At 34.9% G+C, this 27,397-nt stretch overlaps 1 protein-coding gene and 1 pseudogene across 2 annotated transcripts in view; one reads left to right on the top strand and one right to left on the bottom strand.

Moving 5' to 3' along the window:
• The first annotated feature begins 12,666 nt into the window (after positions 1–12,666).
• Positions 12,667–13,204, top strand: LOC105308802 (annotated as a pseudogene).
• Positions 13,205–21,171: 7,967 nt separating this feature from the next.
• Positions 21,172–27,397, bottom strand: part of LRRC69 (leucine rich repeat containing 69) — a 93,988-nt gene continuing 87,762 nt past the window's right edge. The window contains exon 8 of one of the 2 annotated variants that reach the window (XM_011384814.1): positions 21,172–21,507. In XM_011384814.1, the coding sequence (XP_011383116.1) occupies positions 21,397–21,507 (111 nt within the window). In that variant the 3' untranslated portion in view covers positions 21,172–21,396. The remainder of the gene's footprint in view (positions 21,508–27,397) is intronic. The other variant, XM_023525786.1, reaches the window with a different exon arrangement.

The raw sequence follows: 27,397 nt of genomic DNA, 5'->3' as shown, positions 1-27,397 counted from the left end.
GAAGGGTTAAAGAAGTACAAATTAGTAGTTGAGAGTTGGTCACGAAGGTGGGGAGCATGGCATAGGGAATGCAGTTAGCATTAATGTAATGGCTAGGTGGAGAGCCAGAGGAGAGAAAAAACAATTAGGGGGATCATTAAATAAACTATATAAATGTCTAACCAGTGTACTGAATACTTAAAACTAATAAAATAAAATTAAAAACAAACAAAAAATATGTCCTTTTAAAGAACCAATCTTTTTTAGCTATATTTTTTAAATCCCTAGAAAATTATTTTCATTTACCAAAATATTTCTGCGTCTCCCCAACTTTTCACAGTTCTTTTCTCTCCTAAACTCTCCTTCAACTAAAATCTTTCATGAATATTTCATGGCAGACAATGTTCCTAGACTAGTGGAATTCTGATTTTTCTCTTTTCCTTTGATAGAAATGAGTAAAGATATGCACATGGGTAATTAGCACATGCCAAAGTCCTTAAACATGAGCAAGAATATGTTTTCTGTAATATTTTTTTTCCATTTCCTCTAGTTGCACCTTCTCTTGATGCTTATTTTTAAAACTTAGAACTTTAGAAATTTAGAAATATATATAAATATTTTGGATATATATTAACAGATGTTTAATACACACACACACACACACACACACACATATTAGTTTTAGTAACAACTTAAGAGTAAGCAACTCAACTATTCTACTTCATAATCTACTTCTAGGAGACTTACAAGAGTTTCCTAATACACAAACTGACTAATGAAGTTCTTTAGGGGCCTTTCTGAAAATAATGGATTTAACACACTGAACAAGAATTAGAAAGAAAAGTTTGTGATATGACCAACATGTTTGATTAAAACCAATTAAGTTATAAAGACAGTGAGCTCTAAAATATATTTCTGACCAACATTCCACACCAAGAGGTGTGTGGTCACACTTTGAAGAGCAAGAAAAAAACAGATACTGAAACTTTCAGAGATTTGAGAATTATACTAGTTGAAAATAAATTAAACTAAGTTAAATATAAAAATGAATTCCAGATTCACAGCAAACCAGTATTGAATCTATTATCTTTATTATCACAGTTTTCTACCTCTGCCATCTGATCTATTTGGACTAAGCAGATGTTTCTGAAAACTCAAATTTAGAATAACATCCTTAAGTATGTTGGAGAAGAGAAGAGATAAAGGGCAGAGTGAAGGAGAATGACAGGGCTGGAAGGCAATAACTGTATTTTCAGGTTTAGAGAATAGCATTTGTGTAGCAACAAAGAATGTAAAAAGATACGTTGTAGGATTTCTGGTTCTCCGGAAGACTCAATAGGCAAAGCATAGGCATCAATGAGATAAAACACATTGAATTAAGCAGGGAACTAAGACTTTAGGCTTTTCTACTGAGACACTGTGATTTTAGACAAGTTACATTACCTTTTCTGGTTTCAGGAACATATTTGTCTGAAAAGACAACATCAGGCTACATATCCCTCTCCCACATTTTCTGAGGTGATAGCTTCCTACGGTCTTTCTACACTGTCTCTTCAGTGACCAACTTCTCCATTCCTTTTCTTCCACATTTCCTCTTCTCCCCTTCTGGGCTCACCCTGCTTTACATTAATACAAGGGTCAACTTTACTATCATGAAATAAATCATCCTTTGTTTCAGGGTTACTTCTTCATTAGAGTTTCAAAGGGATACCAGAAAAGCACGATTTAAAATCAGTCAGGTAAGACCATGGAAACATCTTGCAAATCCAAGGCATTCTCCACCAACTTGGAAATATTACCAATATTTCAGTTCTCACAATGAGCATTAAGCGGTATTCTTGGCTAGAATTGTCGAAACTTAATTTGTCAATAATCACCAGCTTTAGAAATACATAGTGTTTCTTAGACTCACAGGACTAGAAGGAACCTCAAGAGATCACCTCATTCAATCATCTGCATTGTCTAAACAGTTTTTCCTTAGAAAAATTAACATATAGTTTAGATTGAGACTTCACAGAGGCATATTTTAAGCCCGCAAGGCATAGGCAGTGCCTGATTCTTTTACACAGTGTTTAGAGTCTTATGGATGTTCTGTCAACAAACACCAGCACTACAAAATAGGCCTATTTAGGATGGAAACATCTTCATTAATTTTCCCCCTTTTTGTTGCATATTCAAACATTTGACACTGTTTTTTTCATGCCAAACCACTGTGATTTCCTTAGATGTTTCTAAAATTCAGCAATATATTTTCAATCAGAAGAACTGATTATGGGGCATGTGCTGCAGAAACTCTATCCATACTGCACGATACAGTGTCTTTAGCACTGTAAGAAATGTAATATAGTGGGAAAATAATTTTCTAACAAGAAATAACTCCTTTCATGAAAATAGAACTTTAGAATCAGCAGTAAACTACCTGGTGTCTGTTACATGAAAGATGCTCTTAGATTATCTAAATATCTCTCTAAAAGCAGAATGTATCAGAATTCTTGTTCATAATACAGATAAAATAGAATTCTGATTCATAATACAGATCCTCATATAAACAAAAATACAAATAACATTGTGAACAGATTTATTTGGTAAGAAATAATCTCTGAAAATGTTTAGATTAAAAGAATTTAAATTTATAAATATTTATATCAGGAAAGTAGCACTTTTTTATTGTTCATGTATTTTTAAAATATAGCCAGAGCAGGGGGAAGAAAAACTAACTTCAAATCAGTTCTCTTTTTCTTAACGAGTAATTCCATCCTAAGAGGACTTTTCAGCTTGGAAATCTTGGGTAATTTTTGTTACTTTATACTTTAATAAAATTATACACCATAATAAATTAAGATTAATTACACTCAATTTTCTAAAAGGTGACACAAAGTCTAAGCACTATGACTAAAAAGCTTTTATTAGATCAAAGGAAGATCCATAGTATTAATGCCAGATGCTTCTCTGATCTACAGTTCCTTCCTAGCAGTGGAAAAGAATCAAAACAAGAAGAAAAGGCAACACAAACACACACACACACACACACACACACACACACACACACACATTTCCCAGCATCATACAGTACTTGACTTTTGCCTTGAAACCAGGAACCTAACAGCTACCTACTGGCTCTATCTTTTTCCTCACTATTTTAGGATTTAAAATAATCTACCCTGAATGGATCCTGAGAAGCATGGTGGCATGTGGGGTGCCCTTAATCTCTTCCCTTGAGACTACAACAAGTTGAACAGCTACAATCCAATGGATGATTCCCAGACCAACATAGAAACACTTCTGAGAGATTTGTATATCAGAGCATCTGAAGATGGGCAAATTAGGTGAGCAAGGGAGGAAAAAAGGGAGAGGAGAGGAGACAAGTGCTGGGACACAGCCCAAAGCTCCCTACAGGACTCAGGCAGAGGGGAGGAATCAGGTTGTAGTGTGCACTTTCTGTAGCCCCTGAGCATTCCTGCCTGAGGGATCAGCAACACTATAGCAGAACCCAGTGATGAGGACAGAAACAGAATACAGAGGTGCAACAGAAGTGTTCTAGCAACCGCCATTGCCAGACAGAAAACAAAGTCACGAAGCCTGGATGACTCCCTACATCCTCCCAGAGCTAGTAGCAGGCCCCAGAGAAAACTGCAGCAGTGAGTATGAGGCTAGAAAGCAGGGAATCTGTAGTCTTGGGAACTGAGGAAACAGCTTCTGAGTAGCAGATGCACACTACAGCTGGTCCCAGAGACAAGGGGGGAGTAACAGAGGTGATTAAGCTGAGACCTGGCAGTCACCATTACTGGAAGGAAATCAGCCACAAGCACACCAGCAGCCTCTCTCAATGTTCCCCACTCCCACTGATTGAGGTTGATCCTGGCAGAGACACCTTGGACACCTCAGGTAGCACAACACTGCATCTGGGCACTAGCGCAGCACTAGAAAATCAGGGCCTCTTCAAGGACTCAGAAACCTCTCTCTCATCACATTCACACATGGGATTAGAGCCATGGGACTGATGCAACCTGGTCACAGAGGAGACACACACCTCCCAGGGAATATAGGAGATACACACACACACACACACACACACACACACACACACACACACACACGTATATACAAATGTATATGTATGTACATATATGTATATGTACATACAGATACATGTATACATATACATACATATACATACATACATTTCTTTTTTCTTTTTGCCACACAGCAGAGATCCTGGTGGTATTGGCAGTGCAGGAGGCTTGTGCACCATCTACTAAAAACCAAATAAACAAACCCTTTTTATCAACCTGCTAAAGAGAGATCACTCTTAATAATAATAAAATATTTTAAAAAGCAGTGTTTATTCCCATAAATGTCTAGTCAGAGTAATAATCCATCAAACACTATGAATAACCAAGGTAACAAGGCATCTCAGAAATAAAATTTTAAAACCAGAAAATAAGAGGAAGCAGGAAAAATTGGTATAGATGATAGAGAGCTTGTTTTTCCCTCTTGTGACCAAATCAAAGTCGTTACAGAAACACAGAGCAAACAGCAAGCAAAGTCATCTGGGATCTAGATGATCAGAAGCACTACAATTAGGGAGAAAAATAAGTAATCAATCTGCAATGGTAGAAGATAGGAGGGGGCAAAGACACGAGGCTGCTGGTCCCTAGTGGCTGAGTGGGGCAGAGGCTACAGCAGCGGCAGCTGGCAGCTGCAGAAGCCTCTGAAAGGGGTCATGTCCACAACTGAACTTTCATGATGACGGACCAGCTCGCTATGAGTATCGCGCCTGGTGAGCTGCACAGGGGGCACCAGGGAATTACAGGGGGACACTGAGTTGTCAGAGTGAGGGCCGGAGGCAAGGCTCTCTCTTGGGCAGAAGTGCAGCATTATCCATTGCTCCTATGTTGAACCTGCCTCCCTCCCAGGGTGAGAACTCAGCACCGCGAGAACTGAAATATCATCAAACTGAATAACAGAGCTTACTCTGCTCAGAGCAGTTCCTGAAACTCTGCTTACCCCAACTTGCAGCCCCACCCAAACCACATCCAGTTGTGCCTTCAGCAAGTCCAGTGCTCATTGCTGAGCAGAGCTAAGGTTTGCACTAGTGGCACCCGGCCTCGGTTTCTGGTGTGGCCTCTTGAGGCAACTATAAGCACAACATCTGTGGATTGCTTGCTGAGTCTTAACAGGTGGTGGTCCCAGGGGCGCACAGGCTGGGGCCAAACTTGATTTGCAGCTGAATCCCTCTCAGGAATGTGCTACTGGACACCTACTACACAAAGCCACGCTAATAAGACTAAAAGACTTAAGAGCTTTGCTTAGTACATAGAAACAGACACAGAAAGGCAGCCAAAATGAGAAGACAAAGAAACAGAAATCATACGAGAAAACAGAACAGAGATCCAGGAATAATGGAGTTAAGAAATCTAACAGATGCAGAGTTCAAAACACTGGTTATAACTGTTATTCAATATAACATTGGAAGTCCTAGCAAGTGCAATTAGGCAAGAGAAAGATATAAAAGGCATCCAAACAGGAAATGAAGAAGTAAACTGTCACTATTTGCAGATGACATGATTCTCTTTATATAAAATCCTAAAGACTCCACAAGAACAATACTAGAAACAATAAGCAAATACAGTAAAGTTTCTGGATGCAAAATCGACATTCAAAAATCCATAGCTTTCCTATACTCTAATAATGAAGTGTCAGAAAAAGAAGTGGAAAAAATAATTTCTTTTGCAATTGCAACGACAAGAATAAAATACCTAGGAATTAATCTAACAAAACATGTGAAGGACCTATATAATGAAAATTATAAGACCTTATCAAAAGAAATTGAAGAAGACACAAAGAAATGGAAAGATAGTCCATGTTCTTGGATTGGAATAATCAGCATAGTTAAAATGACTTTATTATCTAAAGCATTACACAGATTTCATGCAATCCTCATCAAAATCTCATCAGCATTTTTTAAAGAAATAAGACAAAAAAAATAATCATCAGATTTGTATGAAAAAACAAAAGTCTCTGAATCACCAAAGCATCCAGAGAAAAAAGAATGAGGCTGGAGGTATAACTCTGCCTGACTTCAAATTATACTACAAAGTTACAGTAATCAAAATGGTATGGTATTGGCAGAAAAACAGACATATGGACCAGTGAAACAGAATCAAGAGTCCAGAAGTAAACCCATAGTTATATAGGCAAATAATTTTCGACAAAAAAAGCCGAAATCATACAGTGGAGAAAGGAAAGCCTCTTTGATAACTGGTACTGGGAAAACTGGAAAACCACCCGCAAAAGAATGAAACTAGACTGTTGTCTATCACCACACATCACAATTAACTCAAGATGGATTAAAGATCTGAATATAAGACTGGAATCAATAAAATGCATAGAAAAAAACATAGGAACTAAACTCAAGGACTTTGGACTTAAAGAGGATTTTATGACTTTGACCTCAAAGGCAAGGGAAGTAAAAGCTAAAGTAAATGAATGGGACTACAGCAAACAAAAAAGCTTCTGCACAGCAAAAGAAACCAGGTAAACAAGGTAAAGAGACAACCATCCGAATGGGAAAATATATTTGCAAGCAACGCCTGCAATAAGGGCCTAATATCTAAAATATACAAAGAACTCATGCAACTCAATAAGAACAAAAAACAAATGATCCAATCAAAAAATGTGTAAGGACCTGAACAGACACTTTTCCTAGAGGATATACAAATGGCCAACAAATATTTGAAAAGATACTCATCAGTAGCTATAGGGAAATGCAAGTCAAAACCACTTTGAGATACCACCTCACACCTGTTAAAATAGCTGTTATCAACAGGAAAAGTAATAACAAATGTTGGAGACGATGCAGAAAAAGGAACCCTCACACACTGCTGGTGGGACTTCAAATTGGTACAGCCACTATGGAAAATAGACTATAATAATAATTTAAGAAGCCAATGGGACGCTATTAAATGTAAAAATATCTATGTCATAGGGGTCTTACAGAAAACAAGAAGTTGAAGAGCTATTTGAAAAAATAATGATGGAAAACTTCCCTAACCTGGTGAAAGAAATAGGCATGCAACTTCAGGAAGCTCAGAGAGTCCCAAAAAAGATGAACCAAAAGAGGCCCACATCAAAACACATTATAATTAAAATGCCAAAAGCCAAATACAAAGAGAAAATCTTAAAAGCAGCAAGAGAAAAGCAATTAGTTAGCTACAAGGGAGCTCCCATAAGACTAGCAGCTGATTTCTCAAAAGAAATTATGGAGGACTGAAGGGTCTGGGGCAAAATATTCAACATGATGAAAACCCAGACAAAAATAAGCTAGAGCAATTCATCGCCACCAGCCAGTATTACAGGAAATGTCGGAGAGACTTCTTTAAGAAGAAAAAACATGTATCTAAAACTGAAATAAAGAATGGTAATAACTACATTCCTATCAACAAGTACCTCAAATGGAAAAGAATTAAGTGCTCCAACCAAAAGACAGAGTGGCTGAATGGATAAGAAAACAAGACCCCTACACATGCTGCCTACAAAAGACTCACTTTAGATGAAAAGACACACGCAGACTAAAAGGAAGGGGATGGGAAAAGATATTGCCTTGATGGACCTAGAGGATATTGCTCTAAATGAAGTAAGTCAGTTAGAGAAAGAAAAATGCCGCATGATTTCACGTACACGTGGAATCTAAAGAACAAAATAAAAACAACAAAAGCGAAAACAAACTCATACAGAGAATATTTTGAGGGCTACTAGATGGGAAGGGTGTTGAGGGGATGGCAAAAAAGTGGCAAAGAGTTTAAGAAATACAAATGGATAGTTACAAAATAGACATGAAGATATAAAGCGTAGTATAAGGAAAATAGTTAATAATGTTGTTATAAATATGTAAGGAGGAAGAGGGGTACTAAATTTAGTAGGGTGATCACTTTGTGAGTCATATAGATCTCTAATCACTATGCTGTACAACTGAAATGAATATATTATTGTATGCCAACTATAAATGAAAAAAAATCATTGAATTTTACAATGTAAATACAAGCAAATTGTCTATTATATTTTGATAAACCTAAAAATAAATTAATATTTTAAAAAATCTCCAGAAAATAAACTTAACAAAATAAAAATAAGTAATTTAAATACAGAGAATTCAAAACTGCAGTTCTGAAAAAAACTCCATGAGATGCAAGAAAACTCAAGCAGATAAATGAACTCAAAAATAAAAACTGTGAACAGAAGAAAGACTTTACCAAAAAGTCCGAAACTTTAAAAAAGAACCAAACAGAAATTCTGAAGCTAAAAAACTCAATAAAGGAGATAAAGAATGAAATATCAAGCTTAGGAAATATAGCAGACCTGATGGAGGATAGAATTAGCTATATCGAAGGCAGAAAACTGGAAAGGACGTAGATAAAAGAGAGAGACTTGAGGTTAAAAAAAAAAATGGAAAAAGCCTACAAGAACACTCTAATTCCATCAGAAAGAGCAATATAGGAATAATAGATATACCAAAGAAAAGAGTGGGAGAACGAAACAGAGAGCATATTCAAACAGGTGATGAGAACTTCTAAAACCTATAGAAAGAACTAGATCCTCGAATCCAAGAAGCAAACAGAACACCGAATTATCTTGATTTAAGAAAGTCTTCTCCAAGCCACATTATATTAAAACTGTCGAAAATTAATGACAAAGAAAGAATTCTCAAAGCATCCAGGGAAAAGAAGACAGCAATCTATAAAGGAAAACCCTTTAGATTACCGTTGGATTTTTCAGCAGAAGCTCTACAAGCTAGAAAGGAGTAGAACAAAGTATTCAAACTATTGAAAGAGAAATTACCAGCCAAGAATAATATATGCAGGAAAGTATTCTCCTTTAGATATTTTAGATAAGAAAGACATACAGACATACAGAAGCTGAGGGAATTTTATATCACGAGGCCTGCATTACAGAAAATACTGAAGGTGGTTATCCTATCTGAAACAAAAAAGACAAAAAGATACAAAACTATAAGTAAGATGATTAACAGGTAGAAACAGGAAATTGTAACCATTTTTCAGAATAGAGTTTTATAAAATTAAATATTACATAATGGTTAAAGAAGTTAAAAACATTTTTAAAAAGAGAAGATGACAATAGCTACTGTAACTCAGAAATGAATTCACAGCATAAATAGGGCTAATACGAGCCAAGAAAAATAGAAAAGGAGAGGGGGTAAAGGTTTGAATCTGCAAAGAGTAATAAAGATGAGACACACACAGTAGAAAAAGGACTACTATATATAGGAAAATTTCTTTTACATAAACTTAATGATAACCATACACACAAAAAGAAAATCCAGAACTGAGACACATAACATAAAAAGGAGGAAACAGAAGGAAAAATTGTAGAATATTACCAAACTAAAATGACAGAAATACAAGAGAATAAAAACAATAGAAAAAACAGCTCCCAGAAAACAAAAAATAAAATGGCTATAGGAAAACATCATGTATTAATAATCACCTTAAATGTAAAAGGACTGAACTCACCAATAGAAAGGCACAGAGTAGCAGATCGGAGCAAAAAAACAAAACCCAACAATTTGCTGCCTTCTAGAGACACATCTCAGCTGCAAGGACAATCATGGACTCAAAGTGAAAGGGTGTAATATGATACTCCAAGCAAATGACATCCAGAAAAAGCAGATGTAGCTATACTTATACCTGAGGAAATAGACTTGAAGATAAAAAAGGTAACAAGAAACAAGGGGATAATACATCAAGAAGACGTAACACTTATTAATATTTATGCTCCCAAATAAGAGCACCAAATTATATAAAGCAACTACTAACAGAACTAAAGGGAGAAACTGACAAAAACACGATTATAGTAGAGGAACTAAATACCTCATTGACAGCTAGGGATAGGTCATCCAAACAGAAAATCAATAAGGAAATATCAGCCTTAAATGACATATTAGACCAAATGGACATAATTGACGTTTAAAGAGTCTTTCTTCCCAAAACACCGGATTATACATTCTTCTCTAGTGCGCATGGAACATTCTCAAGATAGACCATATTTTGGCACACAAAACTAGCCTCAACAAATTCAAGAAGATTGAAATCATACCAAGCATATTCTCTGACCACAATGCTTTGAAACTCGAGATAGACTGCAAAAACAAAAAAGGCAGGAAAACCCACATGCTACTAAAGAATGACTAGGTCAAAGAAGAAACAAAAGGAGAGATCAAAAGATACATGGAAACAAATAAGAAGGAAAATACAACATATCAAAACTTTTAGGATACAGCAAAAGCGGTAATAAAAGAAAAGTTCATGTCATTACAGGCCTATCTCAAGAAACAAGAAAAATCACAAATAAACAACCTAACATTACATCTTAAAGAACATGAAAAAGGAAAATAAATGAAGCCCAAAGTCAGCAGAAGAAAGGAAATAATAAAACTTAGAGCAGAATTAAATAAAATTGAGAACAAAAAGACAGTAGAAAACGTTAATACAACAAAGAGCTGGTTTTTTGAAAAGATAATAAAATTGACAAATCCTTGGCTAGACTTGCTAAGGAAAAAAGAGAACAGACAAATAAACAAAATGAGAAATGAAAGAGAAGTTATGACATATCACAGAAATACAAAGTAGCACCATACAGAATACTAGAAAAGAATATTTGTCACCAAATTAAATAACTTAGAAGAAATGACAAGTTTTTTAGAAATATACAACCTTCCTAGACTGAATCACGAAGTACTGGAAAATCTAAATAGACTGATTAACAGTAAGGAGATTGAAACAATCATCAAAAATCTCCCTAAAAATAAAAGCCGAGGACCAGATGGCTTCACTAGTGAATTATACAAAACATTCAAAGATGATTTAATATCTGTTCATTTCAAACTCTCCTAAAAAAAAAATGAATTAGAGGCAATATTTCCTAATTCATTTAATGAGGCTAACATTATCTCGATACTAAAATCTGGCAAGGATAACACACACAAACACACACACACACACACACACACACACATACAAATACAGACCAATATCTCTGATGAATACAGATGCAAAAATCTTAAACAAAATATTAGCAAATCAAATATGTCAATACCTTAAAAAGATAACACATCACAACAGAGTGAGATTCATTTTAGGGTACGAGGATGGTCCAACATATGCAAATCAGTCAATGTGATACACCACATTAACAAAATAAAGGATAAAAATCATATGATTAAGTCAATAGATACAGAAAAAGCATTTGACAAGATACAATAGTCATTTATGATTAAAACACTCAAAAAATGGATATTGAAAGAAAGTACCTCAAAATAATAAAGGCCATATATAACAAACCCTTAGCTAATATTATACTTAATGGTGAAAACTGAAACCTTACCCTCTAAGATCAGGAAAAAGTCAAGGTTGTCCATTCTCACCACTCTTATTCAATATAGTATTGGAAGGTCTAGCTAGAGCAATCAGGCAAGAGAAAGACATAAAAAGCATCCAAATTGGGAATGAAGAAGTCAAATTGTCACTTTTTGCAGATAACATGATTTTCTATATAGAAAACCCTAAAGACTCCACCAAAAAAAACTACTAGAAAAAAATAAACAAACTCAGTAAAGTTGCAGGATACAAACTCAATGCACAAAAATTCATATTGTTTTTATACACAAACAATAAAATTTCAGAAAAGAAATGAAAAAAAAATCCTTTTGTACTTGCAACAAAAAGAATAAAATACCTAGGAATAAACTTAACTAAACATATGAAGAAGCTATACACTGGAAGCTATAAGACATTATTAAAAGAAATGGAAGAAGACATAAAGAAATGGAAAGATATTCTGTGTTCATGGGTTAGAAGAACCAACGCAATTAAAATGGTCATATTACTCAAAGCAATATACAGATTTAATGCAATCTCCATCAAAATCCCTTTGGCACTTTTTAAAGAAATAGAACAAAAAATCATCGGATTTGTATGGAATCAAATACTAAATACTAATCTAATACTGAATAGCTAAAGCAATCTCGATAGAAAAGAGCAAGGCTGTATGTATCAATCACACTGCCTGACTTCAAATTATACTATGAAACAACATAATCAAAATAGCATAGTATTGGCAGACCAATGGAACAGAATTGAGAGCCCATGTATACATGGGCAAATAACTTTCAACAAAGGATCCAAAATATACACTAGAGAAAAGGAAACTTCTTCAATAAATGGTGCTGGGGAACTTGGAAAGCCACATGCAAAAGAGTAAAACTAGACTGCTATCATCATACGCCAAAATCAATTTAAAATAGATCAAAGACCTAAGTATAAGACCTGGAACAATGAATTGCATAGAAAAAAAAAAAAGGTACTGAACTCATGAACCTTAAATTTAGAGAGGATTTTATAGATTTGGCTTCAAAGGCAAGGGAAGTAAAAGCAAAAGTAAATTAATGGGACTATATCAAACTAAAAAGCTTCTGCACAGCAAAAGAAACCATCAACAAAACAAAGAAGCAACCAACTGAATGAGAGATGTTGCAAACAATGCCTTCGATAAGGAGCTAATTTCCAAAACATATAAAGAACTCATATAACTCAATAATAAGAAAACAAACAATTCAATTAATAAATGGGCAGAGGCGGAGCCCTCGTGGCCGCTGAAGATGAGCAGGCCATCATGGCGCCGTTGGCTCCCACTGCCTACCTGACCCAATAGCAGAAGGTTTTGGGGTTTTCTAAGCGAGCTCTCCACCACCTGGAGTCATGATGCATCCACAGGGATAAACATTGGTACTTTGCCTGTTTGATAAGAGCCTGGTTTGAAGAACATAAGACTGAAAGGATACGGTGAAGGCCACCCAGCTGCTGAGGGAGGTGGAGGAAGTATTCTGGCACAATCAGTATCCTCAGCCATACAACTTCCCTGACTCTCCTGGAGGCACTTCCTATGAGAGATAAGAGTGTTACAAGTTTCCTGAGTGGTGCTGAGATTACTGGCATCCTTCTGAGAAGGCAATATATCCTGATTACTTTGCCAAGAGAGAGCAGTGGAAGAAACTGTGCTGAAAAAGCTGGGAGCGAGAGGTTAAGCAGCTGCAGGAGGAAACCCCAGTTGGTGGTCCCAACACTGAAGCTTTGCCCCCGGCCTGAAAGGAAGGTGTTTTGCCCCACTGTGGTGGCATATTGTAACCATGCCCCGGGAGCGGCCCATGTAGAAAAAAGAGAGGGATAAACCTCACCAGTCATGCTTGCAAGTGAAATACGTTACAGAAAATATACATACTTGCCCTATTAAAAATAACTCTACATAGTAAACAAACAACAACAAAAAAAAAATGGGCAGAGGACCTACACAGACACTTCTCTCAAGAAGATATACAGATGGCTAAGAGACATATGAGAAGATGCTCAGCTTTACTAGCTATTAGGGATATGCAAATCCAAACCACAATGAGATACCACCTCACACCTGTTAGAATGGCTATCATCAACAGGATAAGTAGTAAGTGTTGGAGAGGTTATGGGGAAAAAGAAACCCTCATATAATGCTGGTGGGAATGTAAATTGGTGCAGCCACTATGGAAAACAGTGTGGAGTTTCCTCAAAAAATTAAGAATAGAATTACCATATAACTCAGCAATCCCACTTCTGGGTATCTACTCCCCCAAAATTGAAAACCTTTATCCATAAAGATAGATGTAATCTGATGTTTATTGCAGCATTATTTACGGTGGCCAAAACAGGGAAGCAACCAAAGTGCCCTTCAATAGATGATTGTATAAAGAAGTTGTGGTACATATATATGATGGAATATTACTCAGCCACAAGAAAAGATGAAATATTGCCATGTGGGACAACGTGGATGGATCTCAAGATTACCATGTGAAACAAGTCATAAAAAGTTGAGAATCATATGATTTCACTCATATGTGAGATATAAAACTGAAAGCAAAAAATGAACAAGACAAATAAATAAAAACTTATAGACACAGAAAAGAGTTTAGTGGTTACCAGAGGGAAGAGTATGGAAAGAGGTAGATAAAAGTAAAGGGGGTCAAATATATGATGATGGAAGAAAACTTGACTTTGGGTGGTGAACACACAATGCAATATTCATGTGATATATTATTGAATTGTACATTTGAAACCTATATAATTTTATTAATAAATGTCACCACAATAAATTAAATAAAAATTAAAATAAAATAAAATAAATCTACCCTAAACTGAAATTGGTACGTTGTGATTCAAAGCTCCAAAGTCTTAATTTTTCAGAAGAAAACAAATGAGAAAAGAAGAAAAGAAAGGCGTTTTATCACAGCCATAGCCAGACCTTAAGTGATTTCCTTCAAACAGTGTTGCTTCTTACTTTTAAACAGGCTAATTATGTGTATCTTCGGCCTTCTCTCACTAATAAAGCCTTCTTCATATATCCCTGTATCTGTTACATGAGACCGTAATGCAGAATACACAAAATTGTATACTTGTTAGAATCCAGTCTAAGATGAGTCTAAGAAGATTTGATTTGTAGAACAACAATAAAAGCATCACTTTTCGTTTCATTAAAAACATAATCTTCAGATGATACAAGGATATATTTCATTCCTGATCAAAATCCATGCCTTTGATTATATTTTCCTTTCCAATGATCTGCTGGACCTTTACACTGATGTCTAGTTAGCATCCTTAAGTTACCATGTCTAAGAGCAAACTCATTTTTCACAAAACCCAGCTCCTCTTCCAGAATTCCTTATCTTGGTACTTGGCATCAACATTCATACAAATAGGTGAGAGACATCTATTTCAGCAGCTTTTCTTTCGCTCATGACATTCAGTCAGTCAGTTAGTTCTGTCTCTAAATTAAATATCTTCTGAATCTTTCACCCATTTTCAATTCCTGGTGTCATTGACTCAGTTCCCACTGAGTATGCTCATGTGGACTATTACTATAAACTCCAGTTTGGTCTTTTCCCTCTTGTGTGCTTTGTCCCCCTTTATTAATCTTTCACTCTGCTGCTGTTACCTTCAATTTTTCCCTGCTCTTTAGTATGCAGTATACATAAAGCATAATAAGCTTCTAGAAATCCAAGGTTCTCCACAACATCAGCTACAAACATTGACTGAACACTTACAGCAGTGCCAGGATAGGTGCTTTCCATATGTTAATTCATTTAATTCTCATAATAAGCCCCCAAAAAGGGAACTATTATTATTCTATGACATATAGAGGGTTACATATATAGCTTCAGAGAGGTTAGGAAATTTGCCTAGAGTCACTTCGGTAAGTAGAAAAACATGAGCAAAATGTGTCAGGCAACCAGTAGGAACAAGTAGTGTTCCATCTGCAGGGCATTGCATATAAAAGGCTCAACTTGGATATAGTGTGGAAGCTTCACAGCACTGAAAGGAATATGACTAGAGAGCTAAAGAAAAAAGTGGCAAGATGTGAGAACAGAGACGATGTAAGATAAGCTAGAGTATTAGGTGCCTGTGAAGCGTGGTAAGGAGTTTGGATTTGTCTAGAACTAGTTTAACTGATAGCCATTGAATATTGCTAAGTATGCTTTGGTTAGTAGCAGCTTATTCATAACAGAAACTGGAAAAAAAAACCCAAGATGGAGAATAGATGAATGAACAGTATGACAGTTATATTATGGAATATTATTCAGCAATAAAAAGGAAAAAACTTGTGATATATGCAGTGATATAAATGAATCTCAAAAGCATTATGCTGAGTGAATAAAGCCACACAGAAAAGAATGTATTTTATAAAGTTTCAAAAAGGTAAAATCTCTGATAGAAAAAATTGGAACAATGGTTGCTTCTGAAGGGAGGGGGCAGGAAATGTTTGCAAAGTAGGGTTGCTAGATCAAATACAGGATTCCCAGTTAAATTTAAATTTCAGATGAACAACAAAGTTTTTTTTTTTACTATGCCTTATGAAATATTCAAAACATTATACTAAAAATGTATTCATTGTTTCACTGAAATTCAAATTTAACTTTGCATCCTGTATGTCTGTGAAATTTGGCGACCCTATAAGGAAGGGACATACAAGAACTTTCTGGATTGTTGGTGAAACTTTCTATTTTGATACTGAATGCATTTGCTGAAGTCATGTAAATGTGTGCATGTAAATTTTACCTCAGAAGAATAAAAAGAGAAATGGTATTGAATACTTGTTAGTGACACATATGCTGAAATATTAGAAGGGAAGTACACTGATGTCTGCAACTTCAAAATATATCAAAATTAATATGGATTACTGGCTGAATAGAGGAATGAATAGATATTAATAAAGCAAATATAGTAAAATGTTAACTGTAAAATCTAGATAATGAGTATATGAGTATTCACTATAAAATTCTTCTAACTTTTCTGTATGTTTGAGAATTTTTATAATAAAATGTTAGGAAAAAAAATTTCTGCCCTGCTCTCATGGAACTTATGTTATAGGGGAGGGAAACAGATAATAAATAAAATTAATAAGTAAATTATAGAGTAAAATAGGAGGTGAGAAGATATGGGAGACACAGAAGAGAAGGGGTTTAGTGCATTGAAAGTGGAACTCACAATTTTAAATATTATGGCCAGGGAAGCATTTCCTGTAGGATATGGGGGAAAGAATAGCGGGCAAATCTGAGGGAAGAGCAATCAAATGGGGAAAAGAGTAATGAAAAAGCGAGATTGGTGAGAGAAGGGCTTAATCTGATTAATTTTAAAAGAATTCCTCTCTGCTAATTGTGTTAGGAACACATAGAAGCTCTTTGAGGCCTCGTTTATTCTTAAATTTAGAAAATGTCTCCCCTGTCTATGGTATCAAAAAATATTTGTTTGATAAATCATAAATATAAAATGGAACTCTTAGTGAAACATGGATAATTTAAGTACTTTTTCCTTTCAAGCCAATTTTACTTCACTGAGATTTTAAATGTTAAGTTTTAAAGCATTTTAAATGCCTCTGCCTTCTATTTAGAAGATAATGTAACCCCTGATTTATGCCAGACAGAAATCTAAGGTTTGGATTATAATTCAATGGAATAGAGGTTTTTATTTCTAATTTTACTAGGAGAATCATGGTTATTTATGATCCTCTTCCCCCTGCATCCAGTTTCCCCATCCTTCAATATACCCACCTTTTCCCTCTTTCCCAGTTTTTAGCAACTTACTTAAGGGAAAAAAAGATAGAGATTCCCCATGAGCTCGCGCTTGCAAAGACCCTGCCCCACACAGTGCCTGCTCCTTGCTATCTGTCTGTGAGTCATAATTCAAGGTTAATTAACACTGACCAGTTCCTCATCTACAGTCTGTAGATACTAACTATGTCCATCTCTCCTCTTAAGACCCAAGCACTTGCCTTTGAATGTGCCAGATCTTTCAACTGCCCTTGGAAAGCCTGACTTGATCAGATTATAGATCCTTTGTTTTTCCCATTCCATATTCTGAAGCAGCCTTGCTTCTTAACTTTTGTAGCTCACTCACCCACCAGCAACCTCCTGCCCCATTTACTTATAGTGTTGCCCTATTAAACATCTTTACTCACTCCAACCCTGTACTTGGAAACATGGCATGCATCCTGAATTACCTTCCACCTCAGGTGACTTTTCTGGCCCCTCAGGATACCTACATTAGAGGGATGAAAATTACTTAAAAGTCCCCTCATTAAACCTAGTATGCTGTGGCTGGTCTATGAGTCTCAAGGTCCCAGCAAGTCAAGAGCCTTTATGTGATTTGGAGCCCTGTGGCCTGCAGAGGCTCCCAAATTTCCAGTAGCAGATTTGCGGATTGAGCTGCCCAGGGATTTTCTCTGCACCAAGAAGCAAAACAAATATTTAGCAAGTGCAAGTGACTTTCAGCCATTATTTTCTCAATGCTGCAGTTGGCAAATAACCTAGACAGAAAGAAACACGTAAAGAGATATTTTATGAAGAAATAGAAATGAGAGTTTCAAGTGTTACTTTGGAGTTTTTTGAAGCTTCATCAAGTGAAAAATAATTAAATTTACCTTAATTTAAAACCTCAGTAATCTCCATTAATAAATACTAGCATAAAGAAAATATTTTTTAACATAAAGTTCAAAAGAAAGCAAATATCCTTTATGACATATTGCTTTAATTATAGAAAAATAATATCAGTGCTCTTAGCAAGATCTATCAATTCTTTACCCACTGTATTCAACTAACACCATTTTGGAGGTTGTTAAATATTGAACAATTAAATGAAGAAAATCCATCTTGAATCGTGTAGACAAAGGAAATATACAAATATAAATACCAGAGAATACGTTTGAACTCATAGTAACTAGGGTCATTATAGAAATTCTCCTTGTTGCAAGCACAGATATTAATAAGTATTATGTCTTCTTGGTGCATGATTCCCTTTATCATTATGAAGTGTCCCTCAGTATCTTTCTTAATCTTTTTTATTTTGAAGTCTATTTCTTCCTATATTAGTACCACTACTCCTGCTTGGCATTTCCATTGTTTCCTTGTTCTTGTGTGTCTATTTTTTGGTTTTTTTTGTTTTTTGGTTGGATTTGTGGATTTTCCCTCTGGTCTTTCTTTCTTTATGCTATATACTTCAGTTCTGAATCTTTGGCATGTGGCTATCATTAAAAATATGTGAAGGATAGTTACATGTATATAGTAGACCATTTTCTTCTGCATGTGCCTTATCTCCATCTCCCTTTGTGAATTTGGATCTTTAAATCCTCCCCTTCTCAGTTATTGTTGTCTAAGTTAATCCCAATGTTTGTTGAATGTTCATTACTATCTCGCTATAGCAAATCTCTTCTTATTGTTTAAAATTTAATGCCCTATTCTTAATAAGTTTGCACTCCTCTGCTTCTATCTTCCTGCTAGTTACCTTTCTCATAGTTATATATTTTTTTGTCATTTTGTTTTAGGTGAGCTGAACCTTTTCAGTATTTCCTGTAATGCAGGCCTTGTATTGAAGAAGTCTCTCAATTTTTGTATGTCTGGATGGATCTTTATTTCTCCTTCATATCTAAAAGAGAGCTTACCTGGATACATTATTCTTGGCAAGTAGTTTACTCTTTCTGGCTTGTAAAGTTTGTGCTGAAGAGTCCAATGATAATCTAATGGATTTTCTTTTATAGGTTACCATTTTCTTCTCCCTGGCTGCCCTGAGAATTCTGTCTTTGTCGTTGATTTTTGATAATTTTAATACAATGTGTTTTGAAGAAAGTCTTATTGGGTTGAGATAATTGGGTATTCTGTTGACTTCTTGAATTTCAAGCTCCAGCTCATTCCTTAGATTTGGGAAATTCTCATCCACTATTTGTCTGAAAGTGCTTTCTAGTCCCTGCTCCTTTTCCTCGCCTTCAACAATGCCCATTATTCTTTTGTTTCCTCTCCTGATAGTATCATCTAGTTGTATTTCTCTTTCATTATTTTTTTATTCTTTGGTTTCTCTCTTCTTTCTTATGATTTATTTCTAGATTTCTGTCTTCGATATCACTGATGCTTTCCTCCATTTGGTTAAATCTATTTCCCAAGCTTGCTATTTCATTTTTCATCTCTTTCAGCGTGTTCTTCATCTCCAGAATTTCCATTTGGTTCTTTTTTAGGGTTTCAATCTCCTAGCTAAAAAACTCATTCTGCTGATCTAGCTGTTTTTCAATTCTTGAAATTGTTCATATGAATTGTTTTGGATCTCACTGAATTTTTTTCAGAAGTACCATCCTGAATTCTCTGTCATTTAAGTCACATATTTTTATGTCTTTAAGTTTAGTTTCTGGAAATTTTTCTCTTTCTGAGCCAACTTGTTCCTTTGGTTGTTCATGGTGTTTAATGGACTATTTCTCCACATGGGTATTAATAGAACTGTATTCTGCTTTTTTTTTTTTTCCAGAAGGAAAGTTTATTATATAAAGGTCTCTCTTTAGTCTGTTGCAGAGAAGGCATTTTTCTTTTGGTTTCAAGTAGGTGGCATCTAAGCCTCTTCGATTCTTGCTTTATACAAAGTCTTAATACTGCTTTTTTTTTTAATAGATATTCAATCCCACTCACTACCCTCAGTCTCAATCTCTGTCAGTGTTAGTGACAGTTTCGGTAGCCTTTGCTCAAATTTCTCTGGGGATCCACGGTGTTCGGTCTGGGAAGATATGGTGGGAGTGGTCTTGTGAGTTGGGGGATAGGGGATGTGGCTCAACCTCCACTTTGAAACTGCGGCTGGTAATTAATCAACTGTTGCTTCTCTGCCATCCCTTCTTTTCTGCATTCTTCCCTGATATCTGGGCACTGCCTCTGCATGGGGTTCACAAATCTTTCAAGCATGGCTGTTCAGGGAACCCACTGCATCTTCACCTATCCCCTTTGTCCTGCAGGGAGCTCTGGCTGTGATAGGCAGCTTCTTTGTTTCTCCCAGTCTACTGCCTCGACTCCTGGGGGTTCTGACCTGTGGTTTCTCTTATGCTCAGATCGCACGCTCAGATGTGCTGTTGTACAGGTTAGGTGTTTTTTGTTGAGTTTTAGATTTTCAGGTCATTGTTGTTTCAGGGAGAGATCTAGGGACATCTCTCACTTTGCCATGTTTCTGACGTTGAGATTTTTTAAACAAATTTTTAGGCCACACACTCCTCCATTTTTGATTCAATAGTCTGGGGTGGGGCCAGATAATTTGCATTTCTAACAATTTATAAGTGATCTGGATGCTGCTGGAAAAACTTCCAAAGCCCACTGATCTATGCAATCTATATTATATATTTGTCTAATTCTTTTTTCTCACTTTTCTGTTGTCGTTCAATGAAAAAAAAAAAAAGCCAAATTCTCATTTCAGCGCTACTGCTCTGCCTTCCGTCAGTTTCATTTTTGAAAGAAAAAAAAATTAAAACTTTAAAAGCAGGAACAAAGTGATGTTAGGAGTAACCAAGCTGGGTTTCTAGCCTCCTAATCCTTTTTAAGTGGAATGAAGTTTTCTTCTTAGTTAATAAGGTGTTAGTGTCTCTTTAAAAAAAAAGAGCTCAACTGAAATTATACAAATGTAATACAACTGTGTAGCACTAAAAAGTGGTTCTTGTTTGTTTAACTATAAAACATACATTAAAAAAATACATGTCTCCATCAAAGTCTCTTAAAACTAGAGAAGGGGGTAGTGGTCAAAAAATGACAGAAAAAATAACATTCACTTTCGACACAGATTTTTATTTTTCCATTTATTATTTTGTTTCTAAGTCGAAGAAACAGCTCATCTAGAGTCTAAAGAATCTAAAGATAGATTGTAATGCTTAAATTGGGATCTTTACAAGTAAATTATTTTTCTTCTTTTGCATAATGTGTTAACAAAGAGAAGAGACACAGCATGGTATCTTAATTAGGGCATAATCTGTGTATGTAGAGTTGACAGTGAAAGTCATATGAGGCTCTAAATGAGCTTCTCACTTGCTCTACACTTGAGCAATTCCAAACAGGTTAGGGCCACGTTGACTAAAACATTTGTAAGAACAAATTAATATTCGAAGAGGTACCAGCTGTAGATTTCTGCTTATCTTCCAGTTCTAAAAAGTAAAAATTAAAAATAAAATTAGGCAGTGTTCAGTAAATATTTTTGAATAAAATAAATATTAGTTGTGATTGCTAAAGAATATGCTATTCCATTTATGCTTGATTTGCTGTTTCTAACACACAAATAAACCTAACTAGATAAGAAAGGCATATTCAACACTAAATAAAATTCACATGATAAAAGATTATCTATGCTTTTATCCAAACATATTAATATACTGTCTAGTTATAAAGTTTGAGATGAAGGTAAGTTACAGTACAGAATCCACACAAATCTGACTTCTGTCCTATAGGGATGTTAAATGGATCAATCAACAGATATTTATTGAACATCCCAATAGACATCTTGGTTTTGCCTGTGCAACATCCATTTCTCATGAAAATCAATCTTCCTAATACTCTTTGTTCACTGTTTGCAATTTTCATTAAAATCGTCACTGGCTGGGTTTCAGGCAAATTGTTCAATATGTGGCTTGTTTTTGTCCTTCAAATATCTCTGACCTTACTTCTCAATGCACAAAATAAGTAAATGAAAACTCTATAATCCAACTTAGTGTACATGTCCTGACCACTAATATTGGAAATAATGGCAGCCACAAAAACTTACAATTTTTATGCTTTACAAACAACTTCTGAATTCAACACAGCTCTCAGAGAGAGAATCCAAACAGTCACACAACTACTAGTTTAATTGGTTGATAATGCTACTTAGTTTTATCATCACAATCCACTGTGAGAAATTTCATTACTGTTCTGTTCACTCTTCCACAAAAGAACTTCGAGGACCCATTTAAAGGTTCAAACATCTAAGCACAGTTATTAATCCATTTTGGAGAGAGTAACAGCCTTTCAGCCCTGGTGATAAATCAGTTAAGAGCTAAAGTCATACATCAATCGTATCACCTTTGCATCCATCTCCAGCAGTGACCATGAAGTGTTCAAAGAATACATGGCACTATTCTAATGATAAAATATTTTAGATAAAGTCGAAAAATGGTACAGAATCAATACAAATCTGACTTCTTTCCTAGAAGGAAGTTTAGTTTATCAATTAGCATTTACTGAAATTCCCAAGAGCATATTACTTTTTCCTGTGTCAGAATCTATTTCCCACTCTGCTGGAACAAAAGCCTACCTTTCCTTTGGAAAACCACCCCTTTTCCAATTTTAGTGCACATATTATAGGAGGGAGAAGACAACGGATCCACCTCCCTGGTTCAAGAAATAGCCACATAATTCAGGCCGGCACATGACCGAAAACAGTCCAACAAAGCCAAAGAGCATCAGCAGTAAGGCTTTCTCTGGATCTATTAAGAGAGGGAAGCTCGCCCTCTATTGCCAGAGGGAATAATTTCGGGATCCTCTACCTGAAAGCAAAACCAAAAAAATAATAAAATAAAAGCTAAGACAATATGTAGAGAAGGACAAAAATCTGGTAATAAATTTGGGTACCTGATCCCCAGCATAACTAAATACTCATCCAGATCCATGCCTTGGCCTTCTTCATTACTTGAATTAGTGTGTGAGTTGGGTTTCTTAAATTGCAACCAAGAATTCTGACAAAATAAAAACAACCTAAATCCTGCACTACAGAAATTGGCAAAGTCCAAAATAAGGACATATAAAAAACAATCCCTGACTCTAAGTTTCTTTTTAGCACCTACTTAGAAAGATAAGAGATAAATACACACACACACACACACACACACACACACACACAAATAACTAGAAACATAGGCTCAACCCAATGATAGGTTTTATGTGAGTGTTGAGAAGGGAGACACCATCATAGGATGCATATTTAGTGAGATTTCACATTGTAAGAAAATGGTGAGCCGGGTTTTGTAGGAAGACTAGAATGTGACTTCTTGAAGAGAACATGAAAAGACATTTAGAAAGGGTGAACTATGAGAGCAAAAAATTAGAATGTACATATTGTATTAAAGAAACAATACGGCATAAATAATAAATAAACCATAAAATGTTGAATCTTGGGATATCAATAACAAATACATTAGTGCAGGGGTAAAAAATTCATAAGTAGTTTTCCAATGATAGACATATCATATATAGTATTTTCTTAATTTTATTTTATTATTAGTTTCAAGTCTTATTAGTTTGTCTTATTGCTGTGGCTGAGACTATGTTATATGTAGTATTTTAAATCTACTTTATAAAAGATCATATTGATTAATTAGATTATATTTAACTGTTGAAGAAGTTTATTCATATGCTTTTTAAAGGATGATGTTGAATATTAAATTCCTATGTCATTATTTATTTTTTAACATTTTTTTTTATTCCCATCCACCTACCCCTCTCCCTTTTGGCAACCATCAGCTTGTTTTCTATATCCATAGATTTGTTTCAATTTTGTTTCATTTATTCAATTGTTTTGGGTTTTTTTAGATTCCTCATATAAATGAAATCATATGATATTCATCTTTCTCTGACTTATTTCACTCAGCATAATAACCTCTAAGTCCATCCATGCCATTGCAAATGGTAGGATTTCAGTTTTTTAAATGGCTGAGTAATATTCCATTGTATATATGTACCACATCTTCTCTATCCAGTCATCTATTGATGGACATCTACGTTGCTTCCATATCTTGGCTACTACTAGTAATGCTGCAAAGAACATATGGGTGCATATAGCTTTTTAAATTAATTTTTTTGTTGTCTTCAGATAGTTACCCAGAAGTGGAATTGCTAGGTCTTATGGCAGCTCTATTTTCATTCTTTTTGAGAAATCTCTATATTATTTTCCATAGTGGCTATAATAATTAAGAGTTCCACCAACTGTTCCCATTGCTCCACATCCTCACCCATATTTGGTGTTTATTGATTTATTGATGACAGCCATTCTGATAGGTGTGAAATGACATCTCATTGTGACTTTAATTTACATTTCCCTGATGATTAGTGATGTTGAGTATCTTTTCATATATCTTTTGGTCATCTGCATGTCCTCTTTGGAGAAATGTCTATTTAGGTCCTTTTAATTTCTCCTTCTGATCATTCATTATTGGTGTACAGAAACACAACAGATTTTTGAATATTGATTCTGTATCCTACAACTTTACTGAATTTATTTATTAGTTCTAATAGTTTTTTGTTGGTGTCTTTATGGTTTTCTATGTATAGTATCATGTCATCTTCAAATAATGAGAGTTTTACTTCTTTTCTGTATTTGGGTGCCTTTTATCTTTATCGTGTCTAATTACTGTGGCTAAGACTTCCAATACTATGTTGAATAGAAGTGGTTATAGTGGGAATCCTTTTCTTGCTCCTGAACTTAGATGAAAGGCTTGTTTTTGGTTGTTTTATAATTCTCCTCTCTTTATCTGTGGTTTGCTGTGTTTTTAGTGCTTTGTTTAGGTTCCTTTTTCTTTGTTTTTTGTGTATCTTTGTAGATTTTTGGTTTATGGTTACCATGAGGGTTATATATATCATTCTATATTTATAGCAGTCTATTTTAAGCTGAAGGGCATTTAAGTTCAAATATGTTCTATAAGGACTACATTTTTACTCCTTCCTCCTCCATGCTTTATGTTACTGATGTCATACTTCAGATCTTTTTGTTTTGTGTATCTCCTAATTATTGTAGTTTGAGTCGAGCTTGATACTTTTTTCTTTTGACCTTTGTAATAGCTTTTCAAATGTCTGATTCACTGTATTTATTAAATATTTGGGTTTACCTGTGGCTGAATTTTGAAATTGTGCTGGGAGAACTAGTAACAAAAATTGAATGTTAAATGGGGTCTTTTCCCCTTCCTCATCCGACCAGTTATTCCTGTCTAATCTCATCTAGAAATTTCATCTACAGGGCCATCAAAATAAATTGTGCTACACACACAATTTGGTTTTCTCTTTTACTTCACTTAGCTCTCATTTAAGAAACTAGTGCAGAGATTAGAGCCATTAACCAAGAGGAGAAGGTTATAAAAAGAAAGACAAACATAAACAAAGGAAGCAATTAGGGTCATACAATTATCCAATTTGCTTTGTCTAGTTTCTCCATGAGATGAAAAGTTTATAATGGAAACTACTAAAGGCATTTTCTATTTTTACTGTGGTTTTAGCCATTTCCCTGTGTCATTAAGAAATCTCATGGGCGATGTTTGGGTTGGCTCTTTTTGCAAACAGGAATGCAATGTGTCTGTGTCCCTCTTTTCCCTTCTTGAGGGTATTATTATTGTTTAATTAATTAGAATGAAATGCTTTGTTTAACTTTTTAGGAGATCATTATCAGTTTTGCATTGAGTATGTCACTTTGTTTGTGATTATTCTCTAACTTAATAATTATATTCCCATTATATCTCTCAGGGCTATGAATTGTTTCCTGGAAATTTTACTGAGAAAAATGGACTCAACATAATTCCTTGGTGACATATATTTCCATATATAGTTACTGGACTCAATAATGTTTGCATGTAAAAAAGGAGTCTCTAATACCCTATCTCTTGATATCGATTAAATATCTATTTTTGTTCATACCATCATCATAAGAGTATAACTGGTATGACATATGTCCATTTGAAATGAGCATGTTATAAAGGGATAATGACATACCCTCTTATAAGGAACATGTCTTCACAAACCTCAATTAACAAAACTCCATGACTCTGTCAAAGATAATTACTGCTTTGGTCATTGTTTATAGATAGAAATTGAAACACCAAAAGATACTTTTTGTTAAGTCAAGGTCAAAAGGTTTACAATTGGACTTGCTTTCATTTTGAAAACGTATCTTTTTAGCAAAAAACTTTAAATTGTGAAAATGTTATATTTTACTCTTAACTATTTACAGTGAAATACAAGAATTAGAAAATAATTTCTAAAGAAAATAAACATACAGTTATAATCTCTCCCTGTTTTGGGGAAAAGCAGTTTTGCACTTTGAATTTAAATATGCATGTTTACTAAATTTTATATTTGTTGAATGGTATAATTGAGAGATTTAAAAAAAATCATTCAACATATGCCTCGGTGATAATCGCTGCTATATTTTAAAGTCTGAGAAGTCAAAAATTATCAAAATATATATTTTTTATCTCAGAGTATAAAAAAGTAAATTTTTGGATAGCATTTGGAAACACAAGGAATGGAAAAAAAGAATAAGATGATTTTCTGTTTTCTCGGGTAAAAGTATGGTAAGCAGGAAAACGACCCCCCAAAATGTTCATGTCCTAATACGAACCTGTGAATATGTATGCTACCTTACATGGCAAAGAAACTATGTAGGTGTGGCTAAGTTAAGGACCTTGAGATGGGGATGATTTCAAGGTGGACTCAATTCAATCACAACAATTATTAAAAATGGAAGAAGGAAGCAGAATACGAGGTTCAAGTGATGTGATGTGAGAACTAGATGTATCAATGCTGGCTTTGAGGATGGAGGAAGGAGATTGTGAGCTAAGAAATGTGGGTAGCATTTAAAAACTAAAAAGAAGAAGACAATGAAGTTTCTTCTAGAGCCTCCAGAAAGGATTGTAGCCCTGCTGACATCTTGATTTTAGCTCAGTGAGACTCATATTGGACTTCTGATGTACTAAACTGTAAGATAATACATTTTTGTTGTTAAGACACCATGTTTATGACAATTTGTTATAGCAGTATTAGAAAGCTAATACTGATTTTATATTCCAAATTAGCAGTACCATGAAAAGCATGACTATTATAGCCTTTCCCCCCTTTATAAAATCAAGGCATTTTGAAGCTAGAAAAGACTTTGGTTTAACTCCTTTATTGTACAGATAAGGAAACTAGTCCACATATAGTGAGAAGGAATGTGAATTACCTTAGGCCTCATTTTTCAAGGCAGAGACAGGACTAGAATCTAAGTTCACTAAATTCTGGATCAGTGTTAGTCATAATATG

This window comes from Pteropus vampyrus, unplaced genomic scaffold (assembly GCF_000151845.1).
Source record: "Pteropus vampyrus isolate Shadow unplaced genomic scaffold, Pvam_2.0 Scaffold627, whole genome shotgun sequence".
In the NCBI taxonomy this organism is placed as follows: Eukaryota; Metazoa; Chordata; class Mammalia; order Chiroptera; family Pteropodidae; genus Pteropus; species Pteropus vampyrus.
Note: the sequence above shows the minus strand (reverse complement) of the source record. Positions and strands in the feature narration are given on the sequence as shown.